The sequence below is a fragment of the Polypterus senegalus genome, chromosome 1 (assembly GCF_016835505.1).
Source record: "Polypterus senegalus isolate Bchr_013 chromosome 1, ASM1683550v1, whole genome shotgun sequence".
In the NCBI taxonomy this organism is placed as follows: Eukaryota; Metazoa; Chordata; class Cladistia; order Polypteriformes; family Polypteridae; genus Polypterus; species Polypterus senegalus.
In genome coordinates, this window is record NC_053154.1 from 55,988,088 (window position 1) to 56,010,043 (window position 21,956).

Sequence of the window (21,956 nt, forward strand, 5' to 3'; positions counted from 1 at the left end):
TGAACTGAAGATGCTTTACATAGCGCACAGGTACAATGTAGTCAAAACCAAAAAAAAAATGCAGCAAATCCCTACGCTAACACAAATTTGTTCAATAATTGTGGACTAAACATACATATTATTTTAATAGTTACAATATTTGTAATAATGCTGTATATTAATGCAGCTATACATTAATACTTACATGAAACACTAACCCTGGTGTTTTCTGCACCATAACAGGCTTTCACAATGAGCATTCCTTACAGTCCTTTTCTTTTAAAATGTGTGGCTATTTTTACTTGCAAAGTATTATGGGTGTGTACATATTGCTACTTGGGCACAGTCAATGTGGGAGCCTCACATTCTTCCCATGTCTACTGCATGAGTTTGTTTCACTCACATCCCGGGCACAAGCAAATTAGGTTTGTGGATAACTATAAAATCAGCCTGGTATCAGTGAGTGTGTTCTCATTGGATTAGAATATTTTAACCTAATTCTGCCAGTGCTGGCACAGCCATTTAATTGGACTAGATGGGTTAGAACAATGAGGTGAGTTGGTAGTTAAGGGATCAAAAAGATTTTTTTAATGAAGTTTAATCTTGATTTTAGGGAAATGCTAAAGACTTATTGTCAAACTGACTGTAAAGAAGTTTTTTTTATATATAGTACTATACTGGTTACAAATAACATTGCAATGCTCTTGAAGTTGCTTTAGACAGGGCAGATCTCCTGGCATTACATGAACAGCTAAGCCATGGTCTTATCTGCTGGCTTTAATTGGTCTGCTGCTCTTCACTGTTTGCTTTACACTTGTAAACAGCTTAACTATCCCATGTTTGCACAATCCACAGTGTATCAGATAGAACTGACACAGACTGGAGTCATTTGTCCTCTTTTGCTTTGTGTCCCTTTTTTCCACCCTCACTGATGCGCACTAAGTGCTGACACCTGACTGCAGCAAAACGTATTATTTCAGTGCTGTCGCTGCAGTGATTTCACAGGTTTTTATTTCAAAGGTTGTGATTCAGAGAAGTTCCAGGGATCTTCCCAGACAGCTCAAGCTAACTGACAGTATTCTACAGGAAGAAACCTTTCATTCTCCAAAACAATTTAGTACATGTCATTGTTCAGATTCAAGAGCAAAGAAAGAGGTACAAAGGGCCTTTTCTAGAACCTAGAATACACTTCCAAATACCTGTTTAGCCAGTGATTTGAAGAGAAACATAAAAGCAATAAAAAATACTGTGCCCACATCTAAAACTGCTACACTAACTGGTAATCTGCTCCAAAAACCAAATCTACCTGTCCTTTAAAGTCACAAAGAACCCAGTCTCACAATTAATATAATAAATTTAATTAATCCTGAATAATCTAATGTGGACAAATAATTCATATCGGCACCAGAGATAATTTCATGATGCTAAGAACAAATGCCAAGATTTCCATCAGGGATGCCAATGCTTCCTAAATGATCTGTCTGTATGAAAAACCACTATAAAGAAGCCAAAAATAAAACAGTTACAATAAAAAAAGTGCAGGTAATTAAATGTGGACATGCTCCAAAATATATTTCATTTTGGAATTCTGCAGGCTGTAAATGGATTCCCCTACACCATGAGTACCAAGCATGAGCCACAAACAATAAATAATACTGCATTTAATCAGAAAATACTGTAGATTATCTACAGGGAAGGATCAATACATAAAAAATAAACTAAATTCTGGTTCTCTTACCTATTGATGGATATTTTTGTTTATTATGTGTGATGGCTCACCTACCTGTTCTCCTCCATCACCTCCCTTCTGTCTCTCTCTTTGTCATCATGATTCTGGTCTCTCTGTTCCCTGCCAATGAGCCTTGGCCTGAAATCTCCTCCACTATAGGCTCAATTAGTTTTGTATTGTGAAGTGTTAAAAGACTAAAACATGACTAAAAGAAGAGATTAACGATTCAAAATGTTCAGAAGCAAGTCAACTAAATAACATTGCTTGTGTAGAACAGTTGACTTAGCTACAATAATTGGCTTTAAACTAAGAAACAACCTGCAGCCACTCTGGTCTAGGAATGGCCTGTACATATACTACCATTTACAAAGCAGCATATGGCTAACTAAAAAAACTATAGTAAAGTAGAATGTTGTCAGGAGTGAGTACAGGCATTTGTGTGTAAATAAGCAAAGGCATGCATACTGTCTTCCTTTTGTCAATTAATGGTATATGTTACCTAGAAATTATTTTCATGTGTTAATTGCCCTGTGTTGTCTGTAGTGAAGGCATCGAAAATCTGTAATCTCACATTTTCATTGAGAAGAAAGATGACAGTGTCTCTGAAACAAATGGCTTCAATAAGGGCCAAAGGGCACCCCTGAAAGTTTCCAGTCACATATCAATAATGTCCATAACATAAGATTGTTAAAGTAATACTTCCTGAAAATGACAATAGTGCAGAAAATGAAGTTTATTCAGGTCGAGTGGAGTGGATTCTGAACTGAAAAACCGTCTTCCCACTCACTCGTTGGTAAAGAGCACTGACTAGAACAGATTGGAGAAAAGCTCTGGGATAATGACACCATCCTTCTGCCAAAACGCTCCTAACCAATCACATAACAGACGTATAATTCTCTATATTGTAGCTGGATGATTCATAGAGCTGCACAACAGATTAAACAAAGGTGTTTCCCACAGATAAATGGAGAGATAGTCAGTAGATTTCCACCATGAGATTGGCAAAAAAAGAAAAGAGGAAAACAGGATACAATTTGCCTTAAGAACTGTTCTGTGTTGGGAAAAGAAAATGAAAGAAGATGGAGGGGACAGAAAATCTGGACCATAGTAATTGGAACATTGCAAGCCCTGAGTGGTCATAAACTTAGAAAAGTGTTAACAACACATGCGAGGTGGAAAGAATTTGATTGTCACCAATATGAAACGTTAAGGAAGATGGGTGAGTGTTAATTCTAAACTAAACAGATGCCAAGATGTTTCTCAAGTTCTGGAAGCATATGAAAACAACAGGCCAAAATTTGGAAAGTATGACTTTAATTAAAAAAATAACGAGAAGAAGCGAAAGAGATATTGGATAGACAGTATTAAATTTAATGGGAAAGTATAGTGGTGGAGTGACAGAGGAGAAGGATAGAGAGTAAAGAACTTAATTTTGTGGCCAGATAAGGCTTCAAAAACTGACAAATTAAGGGTCTGAGAGCGATCCATTCTCAATCCAGTGCTACATAATGTTTCACAAGCATCTTCTTTTTCCAAAAACCAAGCATCATTCAAATTGAACCAAAATCTAAACAAGAGAATTTATCATTATGAATATATTGCAGGATCCTCTGGCATAATACAGCATATTTTTTTAACAGTACTGCTATAACTTTATGTCAGAAGAACCAGCCTAGTGCATAACTCGGACAAATAATTGGGGATAAGGTGAAACAATATCCTCAACAAGCTAGTTTGATGAAAGTACTGCAAGCAGTATTCTAATATAACTAACAGATCAATCATGAGCCAATCAGTACATTTGTGATATTTTTTTTTAAAGTACTGAAAATAATCTCAAACACATGTAATCAAATTTAGGGTTTTGGGATGCAGAGCTTTTCCAAGAAACATGTTGCACAAGGCAGGAAACAGCACAATTTCAGCATGTTTCCCTGATTTTGCCAAATCCTTTTAAAGTTAAACTTCTGTAGACTTGCTACTGCTATTATAACTTGCATATCTTACTAAATAACTTCTTCTAACAGGAAGGTTTGCCGAAATGACTGATAAAAACCTGCCAGTAAATCATTCATTCATGATTATCCATTTAGGAGTCTGGCTGCTCACAGTGTCACTTTATAGAGCACACTCTATAAAAAAATTGGCTACAAACTTGTAGGTAAAAATGTGAATGGGAAATGGGTTGTCCTTTCAAGTTGTTTTGCATATGGGGCTTTTAAAAAAAAAAAATAATGTAAGTAGAACAGATCAGAGTGTATGATATCTGCACTAAAAATGACACAAGAGACTTTAAAATAATGTGCATAAGCTTGAGCATATATTTATACCAATTAGATACTCTAGTATGTTTATCATGAAATAAGGACAAAATCAACTTTGACTGTTACCATTGCAAATTAAATACTTTAATCCAAATACATTTTTGCCCCAAACATTATATGGAAACAGAGGAGCCAACACCAACTGCCACCCTTAGACAGGCCACTAGCCCAATGCCACAAAGTCAGCACTTTGACATAAAGTTATGGTATCTTTGGAATCAGATGAATCTGTTCAATATACCTACAAAGAAACAAGACTTGGTTTTCTTACCTAGTATTAATGGCAGCTTACTCAATTTGCATTGATCAGTTATTTCTTTTTATAACCAAGACAAAAGGCAAAGTCCACAGATTCAATTCCAAATCTAAAATTAGTTGCAAACTCAACAGATAATATAATTACACAAGAAGGTTATACCTTAATGTCACCCTGCCTGGGGAATTTTTGTGCCTTGCACCTAATGATTGCTGGAATTGGCTCTACCTGTAGCACAACCTTGCCCTGAATAAACAGGTTAAGAAGATGGACAGATCAATGGATGGATTATTATATTTTTGGACTGGAGAATGAACTGTAGATTTGAATACAAATACACCCACTCCACACAAACATTGGCTATTCAACTCTGGTTTTGTGTAACTATACTAATAAAAAATCAGACACTTTTATACTTTTTATAATAAGCAACTGCTACAATTTAAATGCTAGCATAGTATTAATTAAACATTTCATTAAGGCAAGCCATTTTGTTTAAGGAACAAACAGATAAAAGTATTAATAAAAGCAACTGTATTTGTTTAGAACTTTGTTTAACAAAGCTGTACATGGCTCATAAAGAAAGTAGATAAAACCAGACCAGCAGATGTAATAAATGAGCAGGAAGTTTTTAATCATTTTATACAGATTACTTCCTAAATTGAAAATGCGCTATTTGGGTTCTTTGAAGTCTTCAGAGCTTAATTATAAATATGTATTTGATTGTACATAAAATGGACTTTGAAGTACGCCTTATAAACTTGAAAGTGGGTCAATTTAGTTTGGAATACATAAACAGTCAGCAAACTGGTAGTGGACTACATTTCATCTCATACTGGTATACAGTATATTATATACGCTTTATCTTCAATAAAATTCAATTTGAGTTCCATACGGTTTCAAAATTAGGAGGTTAATGTAAACCAAAAAAGCCCTTAACCCTGGATGCCTACAAGGCTAACCCAATCCAGCAAAATCTGAAGGAATATAAAAAGGCCTATTCAAATGTTCTGTGCTAGTCTCTTCTTCAGGTCCCATGCAGTGTCTCTGCATAAAAGATAGAGCTTATTATATGGACTTGATTCAGCCCCTGGAGAACCAAAGAGACTAGCTTTTCTGTGTCATTCGGAAACAACCTACAGCTTCCAAACTGGGATGAGCTGGTAATTGGTTCATTTAATATGATAATGAGCTCATTTTTCATGAAGCACAGGAAGAGGGAAAATCTGCAGACACCATGGCTCTCCTAGGACTGTCTGAACAGCACTGAACAAGACAGTGAGAAAGTAAAAGGAAAATGAGCAGTAGAGGAATGTGTGTGTGCCGCACATACGCAGGAACCACATAGAACAACCCAGAAACAAATAAAACTATTCCTTCATTGAACTCAGTTTGTAAGAAAATGTAAAGTGTATGCTTAAGCAGAAGAAGGTCTGTCAGATGGTCCTGTAAAGCTGCTCTTGTTTTACACGGCTGACAGTTTGAGTGCTTTACAGATTAAGCAAAACCAATGCTATTCTAGCAAGTGCTGAATATGACAAACATGTCTGCTGCTGCTGCTGCTGCTGCTATATAGCAAAGTTTTTATTTTTTCCTGGAAAAACAGAATACCTTTTTGAAATGATCACTGGTACACATTACATTGTTAACTATTTTATATATCTTTTATAACAAATGCAATATCTTTTTTTGACATAACTTGCACAGTATGTTCTGAAATTATTACAATTCATGATGTTACAATTACTTTTTGGATTTTCGTTGGTCAAAAACATGAACATGGTAGAGAGGGGAGTGCCAAAATAAGACTTAAAACACATTATGTCAGGTTCTATCATTTGATTTCACACGTTACAATCTTCCAAAAAAGCCACAGGGGATGTACAAACCAGTGTGTTTCTTTGTGCAGGTCCCAAGCCCGGATAAATGGGGAGGGTTACGTCAGGAAGGGCATCCGGTGTAAAATTTTGCCAAATCAAAATTCGGACAACAATACAAATTTCCATACCGGATCGGTTGAGCCCCGGGTTAAAACGACGACCACCACCAGTACTGTTAGCCAACAGGGTGCTGGTGGAAATTGGGCTACTGATGGCCAAAGAAGAAGAAGGAGAAGAAGAGGGGGGAGACATATCCGGAGGCAGGAGGAGAGGAGGAAAGTAAAGAGTGGAACTGAGGGTAGGAACGTTTGAATGTTGGCAGTATGACTGGTAAGGGGAGAGAGTTAGCAGATATGATGGAGAGAAGGAAGGTTGATATATTGTGCGTGCAAGAGACTAAATGGAAGGGGAGTAAGGCCAGGTGGATTGAAGGTGAATTCAAATTGTTCTATCATGGTGTGGATGGGAGGAGAAATGGAGTAGGGGTTATTCTGAAGGAACAGTATGTCAAGAGTGTTTGAGGAGAAAAGAGTGTCAGACAGAGTAATGATTACAAAGCTGGAAATTGGAGGTGTGATGATGAATGTTGTTAGTGCATATGCACCGCAAGTTGGGTGTGCAATGGGTGAGGAAGAAGATTTTTGGAGTGAGTTGGATGAAGTGATGAACAGTGTACCCAAGGGACAGAAAGTGGTGATTGGAGCGGATTTCACTGGGCATGTTGGTGAACGGAACAGTGGAGATGAGGAGGTGATGGGTAGGTATGGTGTCAAGGAGAGGAATGAAGAAGGTCAGAGGATAGTGGATTTTGCCAAAAGGATGGACATGGCTGTGGTAAAAACGTATTTTAAGACGAGGGAGGAACATAGGGTTACGTACAAGAGTGGAGGAAGATGCACACAGGTAGATTACATCCTATGCAGAAGAGTTGATCTGAAGGAGATTGAAGACTGCAAAGTGGTGGCAGGGGAAAATGTAGTTAAGCAGCATATGATGGTGGTCTGTAGGATGATGCTGGAGATCAAGAAGAGGAAGAGAGTGAGGGCAGAGCCAAGGATCAAATGGTGCAAGTTGAAAAAGGAAGACTGCAAGGTTGAGTTTAGGGATTAGGTGAGACAGGCACTGGGTGGCAGTGAAGAGTTACCAGACAGCTGGGAAACTACAGCAGATGTAGTAAGGGTGACTGCAAGAAGGGTACTTGGTGTGACATCTGGAAAGAGGTAGGAGGAAAAGGAAACCTGGCGGTGGAATGAGGAAATACTGGAGAGTTTACAGAGGAAGAGGATGGCAAAGAAGAAGTGGGATAGTCTGAGAGATGCAGAAAGTAGACAAGAGTACAAGAAGATAAGGCACAAGGTGAAGAGAGACGTGGCGAAGGCTAAAGAAAAGGTGTATGATGAGTTGTATGACAGGTTGGACACTAAGGAGGGAGAAAAGGACCTGTACCGATTGGCTAGACAGAGGGGCCAAGCTAGGAAAGATGTGCAGCAGGTTAGGGTGATAAAGGATACAGATGGAAACGTACTCACAAGTGAGGAGAGTGTGTTGAGCAGATGGAAAGAGTACTTTGAGAGGCTAATGAATGAAGAGAACGCGAGAGATAAGGGGTTGGATGATGTGGAGATAATGAATCAGATGCATTCAAGTTGGAGGTGGGATTACATCAGGGATCAGCTCTGAGCCCTTTCTTATTTGCAATGGTGATGGACAGGTTGACATACAAGATTAGACAGGAGACCCCATGGACTATGATGTTTGCTGATGACATTGAGATCTGTAGTGATAGTAGGGAGCAGGTTAAGGAGACCCTGGAGAGGTGGAGATATGCTCTAGGAAGGAGAGGAATGAAGGTCAGTTGGAACAAGACAGAATACATGTGTGTAAATGAGAGGGAGGTCAGTGGAATGGTGAGGATGCAGGGAGTAGAGTTGGAGAAGGTGGATGAGTTTAAATACTTGGGATCAACAGTACAGAGTAATGGGGATTGTGGAAGAGAGGTGAAAATGAGAGCGCAGGCAGGGTGGAATGGGTGGAGAAGAGTGTCAGGAGTGATTTGTGACAGATGGGTATCAGCAAGACTGAAAGGGAAGGTCTACAGGACGGTAGTGAGACCAGCTATGTTATATGGGTTGGAGACAGTGACCCTGACCAGAAAGCAGGAGACAAAGCTGGAGGTGGCAGAGTTAAAGATGCTAAGATTTGCATTGGGCCTGACGAGGATTAACAGGATTAGAAATGAGTACATTAGAGGGTCAGCTCAAGTTGGACGGTTGAGAGACAAAGTCAGAAAGATGAGATTGCATTTGTTTGGACATGTGCAGAGGAGAGATTCTGGGTATATAGGGAGAAGGATGCTAAGGATAGAGCTGCTAGGGAAGAGGAAAAGAGGAAGGCCTAAGCGAAGGTTTATGGATGTGGTGAGAGAGTACATGCAGATGATAGGTGTAACAGAACAAGATGCAGAGGACAGAAAGATATGGCGGAAGATGATCCGCTGTGGCAACCCCTAACGGGAGCAGCTGTAAGAAGAAGAAGAAGATACATGTTACAATCTTCCAGCTACCTATTAAGCGAGAAAGGGTTAAATCTTGGATCATAGTATCTGTGACCTCAACCATTAGCCATACAGTTACAATTTTTCACTAAATCCAAAACTACTGTGTGCACATTCAGATATGGTTAAACATAAGCTCATTTTCTTGAAGAAACATTCACCAAAATTATTAACAGAAACCTTTAAGGACCAGACCTCAGTAGCAACTAGGGCATTCATACACAAATCAATGTATTATTTTAGACTTTCCAATTTCATTTTCAGGGAAGATGATTGTAGGAATGGAAGAATTAATTCTGTCAAAGGAGTTAAACTAACCTATAGCTCTCTTGAATCTGCATGTGTCACTTTGTGGAAGCATTTGCACAGATAGTCTTTATTTTGATCAGGTGAAAGTATTTAAAATAATATGTCAAACAACTAAGACAAAATAATTAATAATTAACATGTAAGGGAGGAGTTTTTTACCTTTAACAAGAAATTAATTTCTTGAAACTTGCAAAAAAAAAATCTCTGCTCAGTAGCACTGCAAAGTTAGCACTGATTTCAAATACAATGCAATTAAAAAAAAAAAGGATGTGTCATCAGGGCTTCTTCTCTGCCAAAGAAAGCTTTTCTACATAGCATGAGGCTACAATATTTTTATAGAATAAAAACATAATTTAACAATACCATTTAAAATAATTCTTAAATTTTACATTAGTTAAAGCTGCTAAATCTCTTGTTTGAGGACCATGGTCAACATCTTTTTCCTGAAGGAGAAAATCATCAAGAGAACATGTCAGCAACTCTAAATTTTATTTTAAATCCAAATCAAAATTGTCCACTTCAGCTGGGATGTTCTCCATGTAAGCTCTGTTCTAGAATGTCTTCCTTCTAAACTGATCATTAAATAATTTCTACATTTCGATTAAAAGGGTCCAAATGTGTGCCTAGTGTTTCACAGAATGTATGCTTTTACTACATGCATGACAGTTAAATATTCATTTTATCTTTTAACTTTTATGGAATTAGTTTAATTAAATTGTCCTACCTCAATGATAGTTCTGTTAAGTTCACCTAATCTACTAAAAGGACCCCCTTAATGTGTGCATGTTTGTGTTATTGCTCCTTTTTGTGTTAAATAAAAATGTACTTCAGTTTAATTTAAGGCTGTTTTATATTAAAATTCCATAAATCATATCTGGACACACATGTGCTTCATTATATTTTTTATAATCAATATTAAAGATTGAAGACAAAATGGGGCAGAACTTTTAATGTTTAAATAAAAGGAATGTGTGTAGTACTATCCACATAAACTGAGCCCAGACACTGTGTCCTAGACAGCGGCCCATGTTTACAGCTATTCTTAAACAATCAAAAACATAAATATTTTTGCAAATATTACGTATACTATAATCCTTGAGTGTACTGATTCACATGCCTTATCAGAACAGCCCACAACTCATGAATAAAATATGGAAAGTTTGATAGCATCCGTTGCAGAGAGTTCAGTGACAGCCAACGTGCCTCGGATACTAATAGCCTGCTCACTATCCCTTCTGAGCTGTCATTTTTTTGTATCCGAAATGAGCTTTCATTTGAAAATCTCTACCACATGTTACTCTGCTCCACTGTACTTTTGCCATGCACAACAAAGCTAAAACATACAATAGTGTATCTGCAGGAGCCACAAGTGAAAGTTGCAAAGGAAACAGATTCCCTTTGAAGGGGGTACTTTTTCTATTAAACTGAAAGCTGTGCATGCTGAAGTGAGCAGAGTGAATGAAAGCAACACTCACGGAGAGAAAAAAAAAAATCTTATCGTGGGTGTCAATCCTTTAGCAAGCTGTCAAAGGGGCAAGCAAGTGAGAATTATAGTATTCCATTTAAGAGGCTCTAAATTGAGACAGTAAGGAGACACTTTTGGTTGCAGCCTCAAGCACTAAAAATACTGAAAATTGTCAAAAAAAGAAAAAAAAAGGTTTTGCTGAGGTTATTTCAGGACACAGTGCTGATTAGTATGTGCAATATTCCCAGCGCTGCCATTGCATCGTTACTGAATAATAATCCTCCAGAACATAAGGCTAACCTTTTCTTAGAGTGCAGAAACTTTCAAGATTTATTTTAGACGCACTATACTTTCCAAACAAGAATAATAATGTGCTGGGTGGCTCAAGGAGCAGGGGACAGCAAGCAGGAAAGGGTGGCACAAGTAAATGGCCAGGTCCAGCAATGCCCAAGGTGAGACAGGGGACATGCACTGATTGAGCACAGGCATGTTGTGAACCTACTGCAAAACAAAGACTTCCATCAGATGCCAGTATATTCTTTGTTTCCAGTCGAAGCTCCGAAAAGGCAAGACACAAAGGCACCCTCTAAAAAAAGATGGGACAATGACCTGGGAGGAAAAAGAAAATGCTCCTCCATGGCTCTGGAAGACAGGTAGCCTGGTAGGTACCACGGATGCTAAACTCCCTGTGCAGTGAAAGAGTATGGACATGGAGTGTTTGAGGAAGGTTCAAAGACCTTCTGGCTAAAAGAGGCCAGCACTTAATTAATGATTTATTTTACTTTTACGAATTCATGAAGGTTAATCTATTCCTTTAGACTTTATATTTCATTCTATTTTTATACACACACACAGGCACACACATGGTTTATAATAATTAATGGAACATTTTATGCAACCTGGTACGCTCCCTTTACAGTAGGCACAATGTGAGCAGGACCAAATTAAGGGCCATGCAATGAGTCAGCAGTGGAGGTTTAAATCTGCAGTCTTAACAGTTAATAGCTAAATGCCTTAGTCACTCGGCTAAGCTGTCATATCTTGGGTTGAACATCCTTTCAATTTTTAGATTGACACATAGAGTATTATTATTTTTTAACACATACACTCACTTAAACCAACTTTGATATGGAGCAAAAGAAAGTTGATAGTGATAATTAGAGATACACAGTAAGTCACTAAACCAGCAACCAGCTTGGTCCCGGAGAGGTGTAGTTGACTTTCAGGAGGTCTCTATGGGCTTCTGCAAACCATTTGATATGTTAGGAAGGGTGGATGGAAAAATCACAAAGGTTTTTCTCAGCAAGTGTGGGGAAATGTTGACCTCTGCTGGGGATACAGCTGAGTGGTAGAGAGAGAACTCTGAGAAGCTTCAAAATCTGATTGATATGCTCTCCTTAAAAGAAGCAGTGCCTGAATTATTTGCTGGAACTGGGTCCATTGCTTTGACAGAAGTCATTACGGTAATTAAAATACTCTGGAGTGGCAAGGCTATAGACCATCTTTAAGTCATACTCTTTGACCTCACGCGGATATTTGAGGAGAAATGACAGGTGACCAATCCTGTCTTCAAGTGCATTGGGAAAAGGTTATGATTTGTGTTTAAATTGGGTCGGAACAGATTGGAATGTTGTTCCAGCAAATATCGTGGCCTCGATACAAAGGTCATATAAAGCAGCTCCACAAAGGCTTGTGTGCCTCCTTTATCTGAAACTGTATAAAGAAAGAGCTACTGGTGTACTGTTAATTAAATAGTAAACGTTTATGGCAAAACATTTTAGCCCAATATCAAAATAACATTAAAGATCTAAGATTTCTTGTTAAAAAAGCTTCACATAGCATGCACTCACCAATTTGAATACCAGGAGTTAGAAATACAAGAATGACAAAAAGTAAGCAGAGGCAAATGCATGGCAACTGGCAACAAACATACAGGACTGAGGACTGAGCTTGACTATTTTTGCCTTCACTATGAACATGGCATTAAGTGCTTTGTTACAGTATACAGTATCTACCCTTAGAACATTGAAGGCTCACACCCGTGCAGCTGCTGGTATAGTCCTGTGCTCAGGTTGTGACAGTCCTGGAAGAAGAAAAGCTAACTGATGTGTACAGATCAGGTACACCATGATCTGCTACCAACCGTCTCTGACTGATTTCACCTTCAAGCTATTTCATGAATAAATATTAAGAGTAGTTGACCCATAAGGTGAAAAATGTTTAAACGTGTTGCTAACAGAGGTTGGCACAAATCTTATTGTCTGGTACAAGAGCAGGTGTGTGTGGCAGGGAAATGCTAGACTCTGCACTGGTAATAACAGAGATGTTCTTAATGCCAATTAACCTTGGACACACATTTGGGATTTGTTTTTTAGACACTGACAGGAGCTACTGAATTTGTAACACACCTTTTCTGTTCAGGGCAATAGTATAAAGCTACTACAGACATTAACCAATTGGAGTCCCAGGAGCCATATTGTGGTCACAGGTGAGCAAGTATTGAAAAACAAAATTACGGAAAAATAGATAATACCAGGTGATCTAGGACCAATACTAAAACCATTGATTTTGTCTATTTATGTTGATGTTCTCTACTGTTCTGACAGTTGCATGAGTATAACTTGCAGTATCTACCTGTATATTCAACTCTGGACACAGCATCTTCTTGTTTGGGCACAGTATCTAACAGTATGGAAACTGAATGATAGTCACCCCAAATATTGTGCTTTTCCCCAACTAGACCAGTGCTTAGGCTCATGTAACCAATAATGATAAGTGCTATAATAGCACAGGCTTCTAGGCCCTTTGGTGTATGTAATTCATTCCCTATATTGGCAGATCAAGAGTAATGTTCACTATCCCTGGTGTGGAGTTCATTCAAAGAGGGTGTCTGTCTCGTCAACTATCCAGTTCATGATTTTCACCTGAGGGTAATTGGAACTGCAAAAGAGACTTGTTTTCTGTAGATTTAGGTGAACACTTTTCAGTATTAGAAGAATTAATTTACCTCAAGATCTTGCTCACGAGTAAGAATAAAAGTGATCATAGTACTAGACTATAGTGTTAATGCAAGTAATCCTTAGACAAAGATTTAAATTATTTAAATGATCAATCTACATCTTTATTCTTATCTATAGTTGTGCACCATTGATGTTGATGAAACAATAAGATTGGGAGTACAAGTAGGCAAAAGGAAGATTATTAGGCTTAGTCTCGGTGATACTCCGAGGAGCTAAGCATTGCAGAAAGACATTGGAGTAGTAGCACCAATTTTCTCCATCAAGAGGAAGCAGTTTTGGCATTTCATTAGGATTTCACTTGCCAGGAAGCTCTTCTTTGGAGGATACTCTGCATGACCTACTGGTAGAAGGCCTGGGACAGACCCATAACATAATTTAGAGACTATATCACTAGCTTGGATTTGGTCTGGTCTATTCAGCTTGGCATGCCACCATGATAAAAGTGAGGAACAGCAAAATCAATGCTAGTATGGATCACTGATGTGGTAAAACATGAACAGGAAAAGACACCAAATTAAACTATATGTCCACCAATAGCAAGAATCAATAGGCTTTGAATTGAGAAAATTATTATAATGAAAACAAGGAGTCACTGAAACTGCCCAGGACTGACAATCTCAGCAGCACATTACTTTATATTATCAATATGAAAGTGAAAAAATCCAGTTGCTGTAAAAGTGAATGCAAAGTGTTTGCTTATGTATTTGTAGAATTAATCAATTTACTACAAGTTTATTATTCTTCAACATTTTCCAGGTATATCCTACACCCTAAGCTAGAGTTAAATTACTTTTTATCTTTTAAATTCTTTTTAGTGGTTTTCTGTCACAGCAGTTCACTGTCTGCTTCCAACTATGCCTTCCAAAATCATCTATCAACAACTATGCAATACATGCAACTATACATTTGAAGGTTTCTCGAATACAAGTAAAGTCAAACTGCATCTTTAGCAAATTAATTAGTGTATCACACACATGAATGTCTGGGATTTATCTTACAGCTTTAAGTTCAACACAAATTATGGATGTCACAATGATGGAATTTCCATTTACCGGTACTTTAAAATGGAGGAATACTTGCTAGAAGACTGCTGACATCACTTCAAGCCAGTACACTGTCAGTTCCACCCATTTCGCTTCCTCCAGGGGGGGACTGGGCGGTCTCATGGTCTGAAATCCCTACAGATTTTATTTTTTTCTCCAGCTGTCTGGAGTTTGTTTTTTTTTTGTTTTTTCTGTCCCCCCTGGCCATTGAACCTTACTCTTATTCGATGTTAATTAATGTTGATTTATTTTGTTTTCTTGTTGCGTCTTTTATTTTTCTATTTTTTATTATGTAAAGCACTTTGAGCTACTGTTTGTATGACAATGTGCTATATAAATAAATGTTGTTGTTGTTGTTGTTCCACTTCTTGAACCCTAAACACAGGACTTACGCTGTCATTATGGACCTGCTGTCCGAATGGAAAGCTCTACACCAGAGAGGAAGAAATTTTCTGGCAGCCAACAGTCATCAGCAATGTTAATTGTGATGTATTTTGATTTTGTTTTGTTATTCTTGCATATTTATAACCAGACATTAAACGGAGTAACGTTTAGTGCCTTAAACCTTTTTCATGTTTCTGTTCTATTCATTTACAAGTAGAAAGAATTCAGTAAGGTATTCTACAAATTGTGCAAAAATACAAATCAAACCACAAATAATAATTCAACCAAATTAAAATAAACACTGTAAAAATTGCATGTGAAAAAAATTGGGACTAAATTTACACAGAAAAAGAAAAAAACTCATTAACAGCACAATACACTTAGCATCAGAACAGTAGGTACAATAAACTTAGTTATCCACTTAATAAAAATGGAAATTCACCTATTTTTTGAACTCATTTCATCCAGTTTCAGAGTCACGTAGAATCAGCCTATACCAGAGGTATTCGGTGGAAGACAGGATCCAAGCCTGGGCTGGGCGCCAGTCCATTACATTGCACATACCTACATTCACTTACTCATTTCAGGCCAATTGACTGTCACCACTAAGCACACAGATGCAGAGAGAACATCCACACTGCAGATCGCCAGTGAGAGATTCAGGTTTCAGACTCAGGACGTGCCACTGTGTCACCCTTAAACACAGATATCACTAACCTAATCAGCTAGTATCCACTTTTATCTACGTGACTGGTAACATAATACTAATAGAGATCATCATTATTTTCAATAAGCACAAGAAAAGCAGAAAGCAATCGCTTAATTTGTAGTCTAGAAACCTGTGTTACTTGGATGACTTCTGTTGTACAGTGCACTTAATGTAATTCTTCTGTGGGCACTAAATGAGTCTGAAACAGAAGAAATGTCCCACTGAGCCTTGCTTGGCAAACTCAATTACAAGAATAAAATACGGAAAGGGAAAAGAATCAAGCACAATATAGTTAGGCCATACCAGTCAAATGAAAAAAACAAGATATTCATCCTTGAAGTTATACAGCATTTCAACAAAAATCAATACTAGATAGAAAGTCTCCATTGTTAAATAATTCTTGAATTTTAGCCCTCCTGTTTTGTGACCTGACCATGGACAAATGACAGGCTCATATAATACACATATAACATTATCAGACTTGCTCAATTTAGGGTAGCAGGGGCCATGGCCTATCCTGGCAACATCAGACACACGTCAGAAACGAGACATGGATTGGTCATCAATTCACTGCAAGGCACACACATACACACACAACACAACACAGTTAATCTATTTTAACAGACATGTGAAAGGAAATTAGAGCAGCCAGAGATAGGAAGAACCCGCAAGCAGTGTCCATACAGACCATGACTGGGTCTTATTGGATGACTACTATAAAATTAGTATCTTTTCAAGATAATACTTAAATGGCTCTATAAAATGTTAGCAGCTACCCTAGAGTACGAGTCTGAAAGTCCTCAGGTGACATGAATCTAGTGAGGCTACAGATTCATTATCTAGGACTATCTCTAGGAGCTACAACACCCAAAAGAATGGCACTTTAAATAGCAAGTACATATCAGCTGGGATGCCATACCCAGTGGCCTTTGTTTGTGTGTCAGCCTTTTCTAGCTAGATTCTTAACACTTGCTCTCCTCAGTTCATTTCTCAGGAAGCTAACTGCACTCTTCTCAGATTTTTTAAAATCCCAGAAGAACATTGTCAGTAACTGTCTAAGCCTTCAGCAGTTTTCACTAAGAAACAGGCACAGAGCTTTAAAACAAACCACAGGCATCCTCATGACCACAACAAATAATACAGTAACCACTTAGATGCACTAATAAAGCACTAAGCTTGGTGATTTAATCCCAAGTAACCCAAACAATCAGTGTAATGTCTTCATTCATTTAAATACAATTAAACTAAAGGTAATATTCTGCATTTCAGAAGTGCTTCCTCAACATTTTAAAACAGATGCAGTGGTAGGCAATTTATTACATTTTTAATAAGTTAGTTGTAAGTTAACTTAACAAATGTTGGTGACAAGATCTAACACTTTCTGGAAAACACTATTACCCCAGGAGCATATGGCATTATTTGCAGCTTGCAATACCACAGATTTCTTCAAAAAATAATGAGCTGTGATACTGAGGTCGAGCACAGGTTGTGCTGTTAAATATTCATGATGTTATAATATCTGTAATACGTTTAAAGTATACATAAAAGGAAAAAAACAGATATAGCTTCTGAATGGGATAAATTAAATGTGTCGTAATTATTCAATGGCACTTTAGGGAATTTCTTGGATTTGTCACCCTGTGCGGGGCTGATTGATTGCAAAACTAGATTCAAGCTGCAGACTCGAAAACTTGATGATTATTTTTAAAAGCATAGTCATCATGATCCATAAGCAGCAAAAAAGCCTTATTATGTATGCATCTTATTAATGAGAAAAGAGCTGGAATTTAATTGTGCATGCCATACATTATAGAAATCTCAAGGCAATTCATAGTTAAAAATATATTACCATTTACACACCTGTCAAGTCATGAGGACACTTTACTTGCCCTTTTGACGTATGGTAGCCGTCTACTTCTCTTAAGGAAATTTCAATAGCAAATGAATCTCTAGAGCTGCACTTATTTTATTTTTTTTATTGAGAAGTTTCCTCTTGAGGAAGATCATCAGCATTTTTCCAAGGGAATTTTTATCTCAAAAGACCGCTTTTTACAACATTGTTTTGTCGGCAAGAATCGTAGACATAAAACATGTGAACGGGCAAAATGGATATACTTGTCATTTATAATAACACAACTAGGGGATGGCACCACAATAAACACATGCAGAAGACGATATTCAGTAGCAAAAGAAACTCATGTTACTACAAGAAAAAGTAATTCAGTCATAAATACCTTGGAATAAAAAGGCTTTGCTGTTGTTGTGCAAACCTGCCACCTGGGTAATTCCATATGTGGAATTCATTAAATCCAGTTCAGTGATGATATCGATTTGTAAATCAGGATCCACTCCGAGCCCTAAAACTGAAAAACAAAGTTGTTCTTCATGTATTTTAAGTGTTCACTTAGGAAAAGGAGTGTAAACAAATCAGATGCAATAACCCAAAATGTTCTTAATTCTAAGTTACTCCTGTTATGTATTTATTTTTTCACTCATCAGTTTGCAACAAGGTTTTCCTTGCGACCTAACGGCATGCTCCATTCCCACGGTGCTCATTCCACGGGGACGATGTCGCCATGGAGCTGCGGCAAGAGCCACAGAACGGTTTGCCAGGTCGTGTTTACATCGCTGAAAGGCACCGGAGAGGTTAAACACCACAGCCTCCCTTCCTTTAACTTTGCAGTCTGTGGCCATCTCATTCATTCGTCCTGCGATCTTATTTACTTTATAGAAATAACCCTACTGCTTTTACTAAACTTTCTGAATTCCTCTTACATACTCAAACTCAGATGAGCCCGCTAATGACACCGTACCCGTTCTTAGCTTTTGACTTCATTCAGTAGACACTGAATGCATTGATTGATATATAGTATGTAGCTGAAAGCGCTGTTAACTTTTCTGTCCTCTCAAATGTTAAATTTCTGCATTCACAAATTACAGTTCAAAAAGTAAAGTTTTTTTTGTACAAATTAAGACTGGAACAACTTGGAAAGATGTGACGAATGTTGCGCACGGTGGAACATGTCATCAAAAATAGGAATAAAAAGCAGAGGAGGTGAAACTTCCTGCAAGATTTCCTACTTAATAACATCGCGCAACAAGATGACGCTGAAAATGACCCACTGCATTTTACTGTTTTAAAGTGATATTGAATGGTGTAATCTAGAGATATTTATGACGTGTCGTTTCACACACCCTACTTCAAAATTTGAATTTTGCCTAAAAATGCTTACATTCTACGAGTACATTTCTTTTCTTGTACGATTACAAGAGCAACGCAAGAGACAAAACAACGCACCTGATCTTGCGAAAAACAGGACAATGGACATTTTACCTCTGGACCATAGTCGGGCCACAAACTGGCTATAGATTAAGGCAGCATCTTTCACGCGAAATTTCAGAACAGGTGGCTTAGGATTTTGTTCTCCTTACATTTTTTAAAGTATAGCAAATCCTTACCAGGTTCTGCAAAAAGCAGGAGTTGCGCGGTAAGCAGAATTAAATCCATTTGCATAACAGATGGCGATAAATTATACACAGTTTCCAATGAATTAAAAAAATCCGGAAAAGATGCGTCGCGATGTCTCCGTCGCACAATCCCAAACTTGAGGACTCGCTCTGTGGCTACCTTCTAAACTGCGCTGAGCTGTGGTAGCCTTCTGTACGGAGCAGTCCACCTTCTTCCTAAAGGGGAACCGTCTCCTTTTGCACAGTGATGAGCGGCTTGTCTCTTTAGGCACTTGAGATCGCGGGCGTGGTCTCTTCGATAAGAACTTATTTATCACGGCTCTTTACCAAATCAGAGTCTTTTAGGTGTAGGCTTGTCGTAATCTGCTGAATTAAGCAATAAAATGCCAGCCTCACCCCCCATCCACAGCATCTTAGTCAACGCGCGACACTGAGCCATTCAAGGTACCAGCGACCAGAGCCGAGCAGCAGTAATTAGATATTGCACGCATGAGGAGGGATGCGTTCGCACCTCGCTTTAATCAGACACGTAGCAACGTGAAAATTAGCCTTATCGTTTTTGCTTTTGTAACGTTCTGCCGCTTTAACAGCAGGATGGTTTCACGAAGCATATAGTAGCCTGTTCTACTAGCCTAGATACAAGAAGGCTACAGATGATTCTATAGGGAAATCTCTATAGGACATCACGGTAGCAATTCAAAGACATTCCGTAAGAAGCAACGTTTCTCCTTAACCATTTAATTACCGCATGAAGCCCATTTAACGAAACGTGGCTTGTGCTTATTCACGATATTTACAGGAAATACCCTCCACGAGCCACTTACAGAATTTAAGCAGGTGAAGTTAAAACAAAGTAAACATATTTAAGAGGTCTTTTCAAACCTTTCAAATTTGCATTGCATTGTTAATACTTGTTACTTAGAGAAGGAATACATATAGTAAACAGTTATAAACACCTTCCCTTTCGCATATCTTAGAGACGCAATCTTTGATTACAACCCATTTTCTCTAAGACAATTCCAAGTAGTCAGAACAAGCATGGTTGTTAAATTTAGGAATCAAGAGAAAAGCATCAGCTTACATGACCTCAAAAGAGTTCATTCATGCTTCCATTTTCACTCATTAAAGTTGCGCTGTTGTATGTATATTCTTACTATTATGTGCTTTCTAGACAAACGCTTTCAATCAGAAACCTTTAACGTAATGAAAAATAATCTGTTTGAAGCACAAACTGCAATTAATATTCAGTAAGAAGAGGGGAAAATCTCCTTCCCAGAATACCGTTACTTATCTCTAAACCCCGAGCATCCGCAAGTTAAGTGACTCTGTCAGGGTCACACAATGAATAGGCGGGGAGGACTAAACGAGCATCCGTAAGGTTTACAGGCCAGCACCTTTACACATTAACGTGCAGAATGCCCTCCAACTGTGTTATTACAGTGTTTAAAATATCAATGCAAGGCAGTGTGTACCAGAGATTTGAAAGATTCGAGCCTCTTGCTGTATTCCTCGTGACCCACGGTGAGCTATTGACGTTGTTAGCTTTCCAGTTGTTGAAACATGTTCATAATTGTGATTTATTTATCATTTTAGCATCAGTTAAATAATTTAATTTTTATCATCCATTTATTTAGTTTTCTGGCCCACTTTGATGAAATGGTCACAGAGTGATCAAACCTGTTTTGGCAGTATCAGGTGAAAGGTTAGAAACAATCCTGAATGGGACACCAGTCTGGGGGAGAAAGCATTCATTTTTAAATGCACTTAATCTAATTTAGAGTTGTAACATTCTAAACACTATACAGTGTATCTAAATATATAGGGTGGTCCAGATCTAATTATGCAATTTTCATTACGCTATAACTTATTAAATTTATTACACAGAAAATCACGCGAAAAATCCTGGACCATAGAGAAGTGTGCGAACTGACGACATGAAGAATCGTCTTCACTCCGAACTGGAATCGTCCCCACATAAATCACTGACTGACTGGAGAAAGGCAAAAGGTTGGCTTTTTAGGCAGTGGGAAGGAACAAAAGGTTCCAATGGGGAACAGGCGGAAGTGAGGTCCGTAGAAGGGCATGGTCTGGAGACGGAAGTGGAACCTGGTTGGTGGTTTAGGTGGCCTTTCCTTCTGGTGATTTTCAGTGAAGGGAGAAAAGACATTAGTGCACTTCATAAACAAATAAATAAACCCTGACCCGGCATTTATATATATATATATATATATATATATATATATATATATATATATATATACAGTATATATATATATATATACAGTATATAGTGGAACTGGACCCGGACACAGACAGGCGGACATCATTGTTTGACCCAACACACTCCTTTATTTGCAAACTATTTAGAAATACATTCAGTGCATAAACCCAGTGCCTCCAGCACCTATCCCCCAAAGTCCAGGCCTCACAGTCACAAAATGCCTTTCTGGCCGCTTCCACCCAACTCTTGCTAATGAACGGAGGGAGGTGGCCCCTTTTATCCCAACCCAGATGGGCTTCAGCTGCTTCCCGGCAATTCCCTGCGGACACACCCCTATGTGGCAGAAGTGCCGGCTACGCACCCGGAAGCCCTCCGGGTGTGCCCAGTCTTCTTCCCCCAGCACTTCCTGATGTGGCGGAAGTGCTGAGATCCAGGGTTCTTCAGGCACCGGGGCGCCGCCTGGTGGTGGCCACGAGCCCCTACAGGTTTGGGCTTCCATGCCCTCTACCCATGGCCCCCAACACAACCAGGGCAGTCGCCCCCTCGTGGTCTGGAGGAGGCACAAGCCCTCCTCCAGTCCTCCTGGGCGTCCCGGCTGGGCTCCACCCCCAGCTG

At 38.5% G+C, this 21,956-nt stretch overlaps 1 protein-coding gene across 1 annotated transcript in view; it reads right to left on the bottom strand.

The window, feature by feature from the left end:
* Positions 1-19,737, bottom strand: part of LOC120526187 (protein kinase C-binding protein NELL1-like) — a 1,449,010-nt gene extending 1,429,273 nt beyond the window's left edge. Inside the window, exons 1-2 of the mRNA XM_039749219.1 lie at positions 19,112-19,737; positions 17,887-18,015 (exon numbers count right to left, since the gene is read on the bottom strand). Coding sequence (XP_039605153.1) covers positions 17,887-18,015; positions 19,112-19,166 — 184 coding nt within the window. The 5' untranslated portion in view covers positions 19,167-19,737. The remainder of the gene's footprint in view (positions 1-17,886; positions 18,016-19,111) is intronic.
* Positions 19,738-21,956: the final 2,219 nt, after the last annotated feature.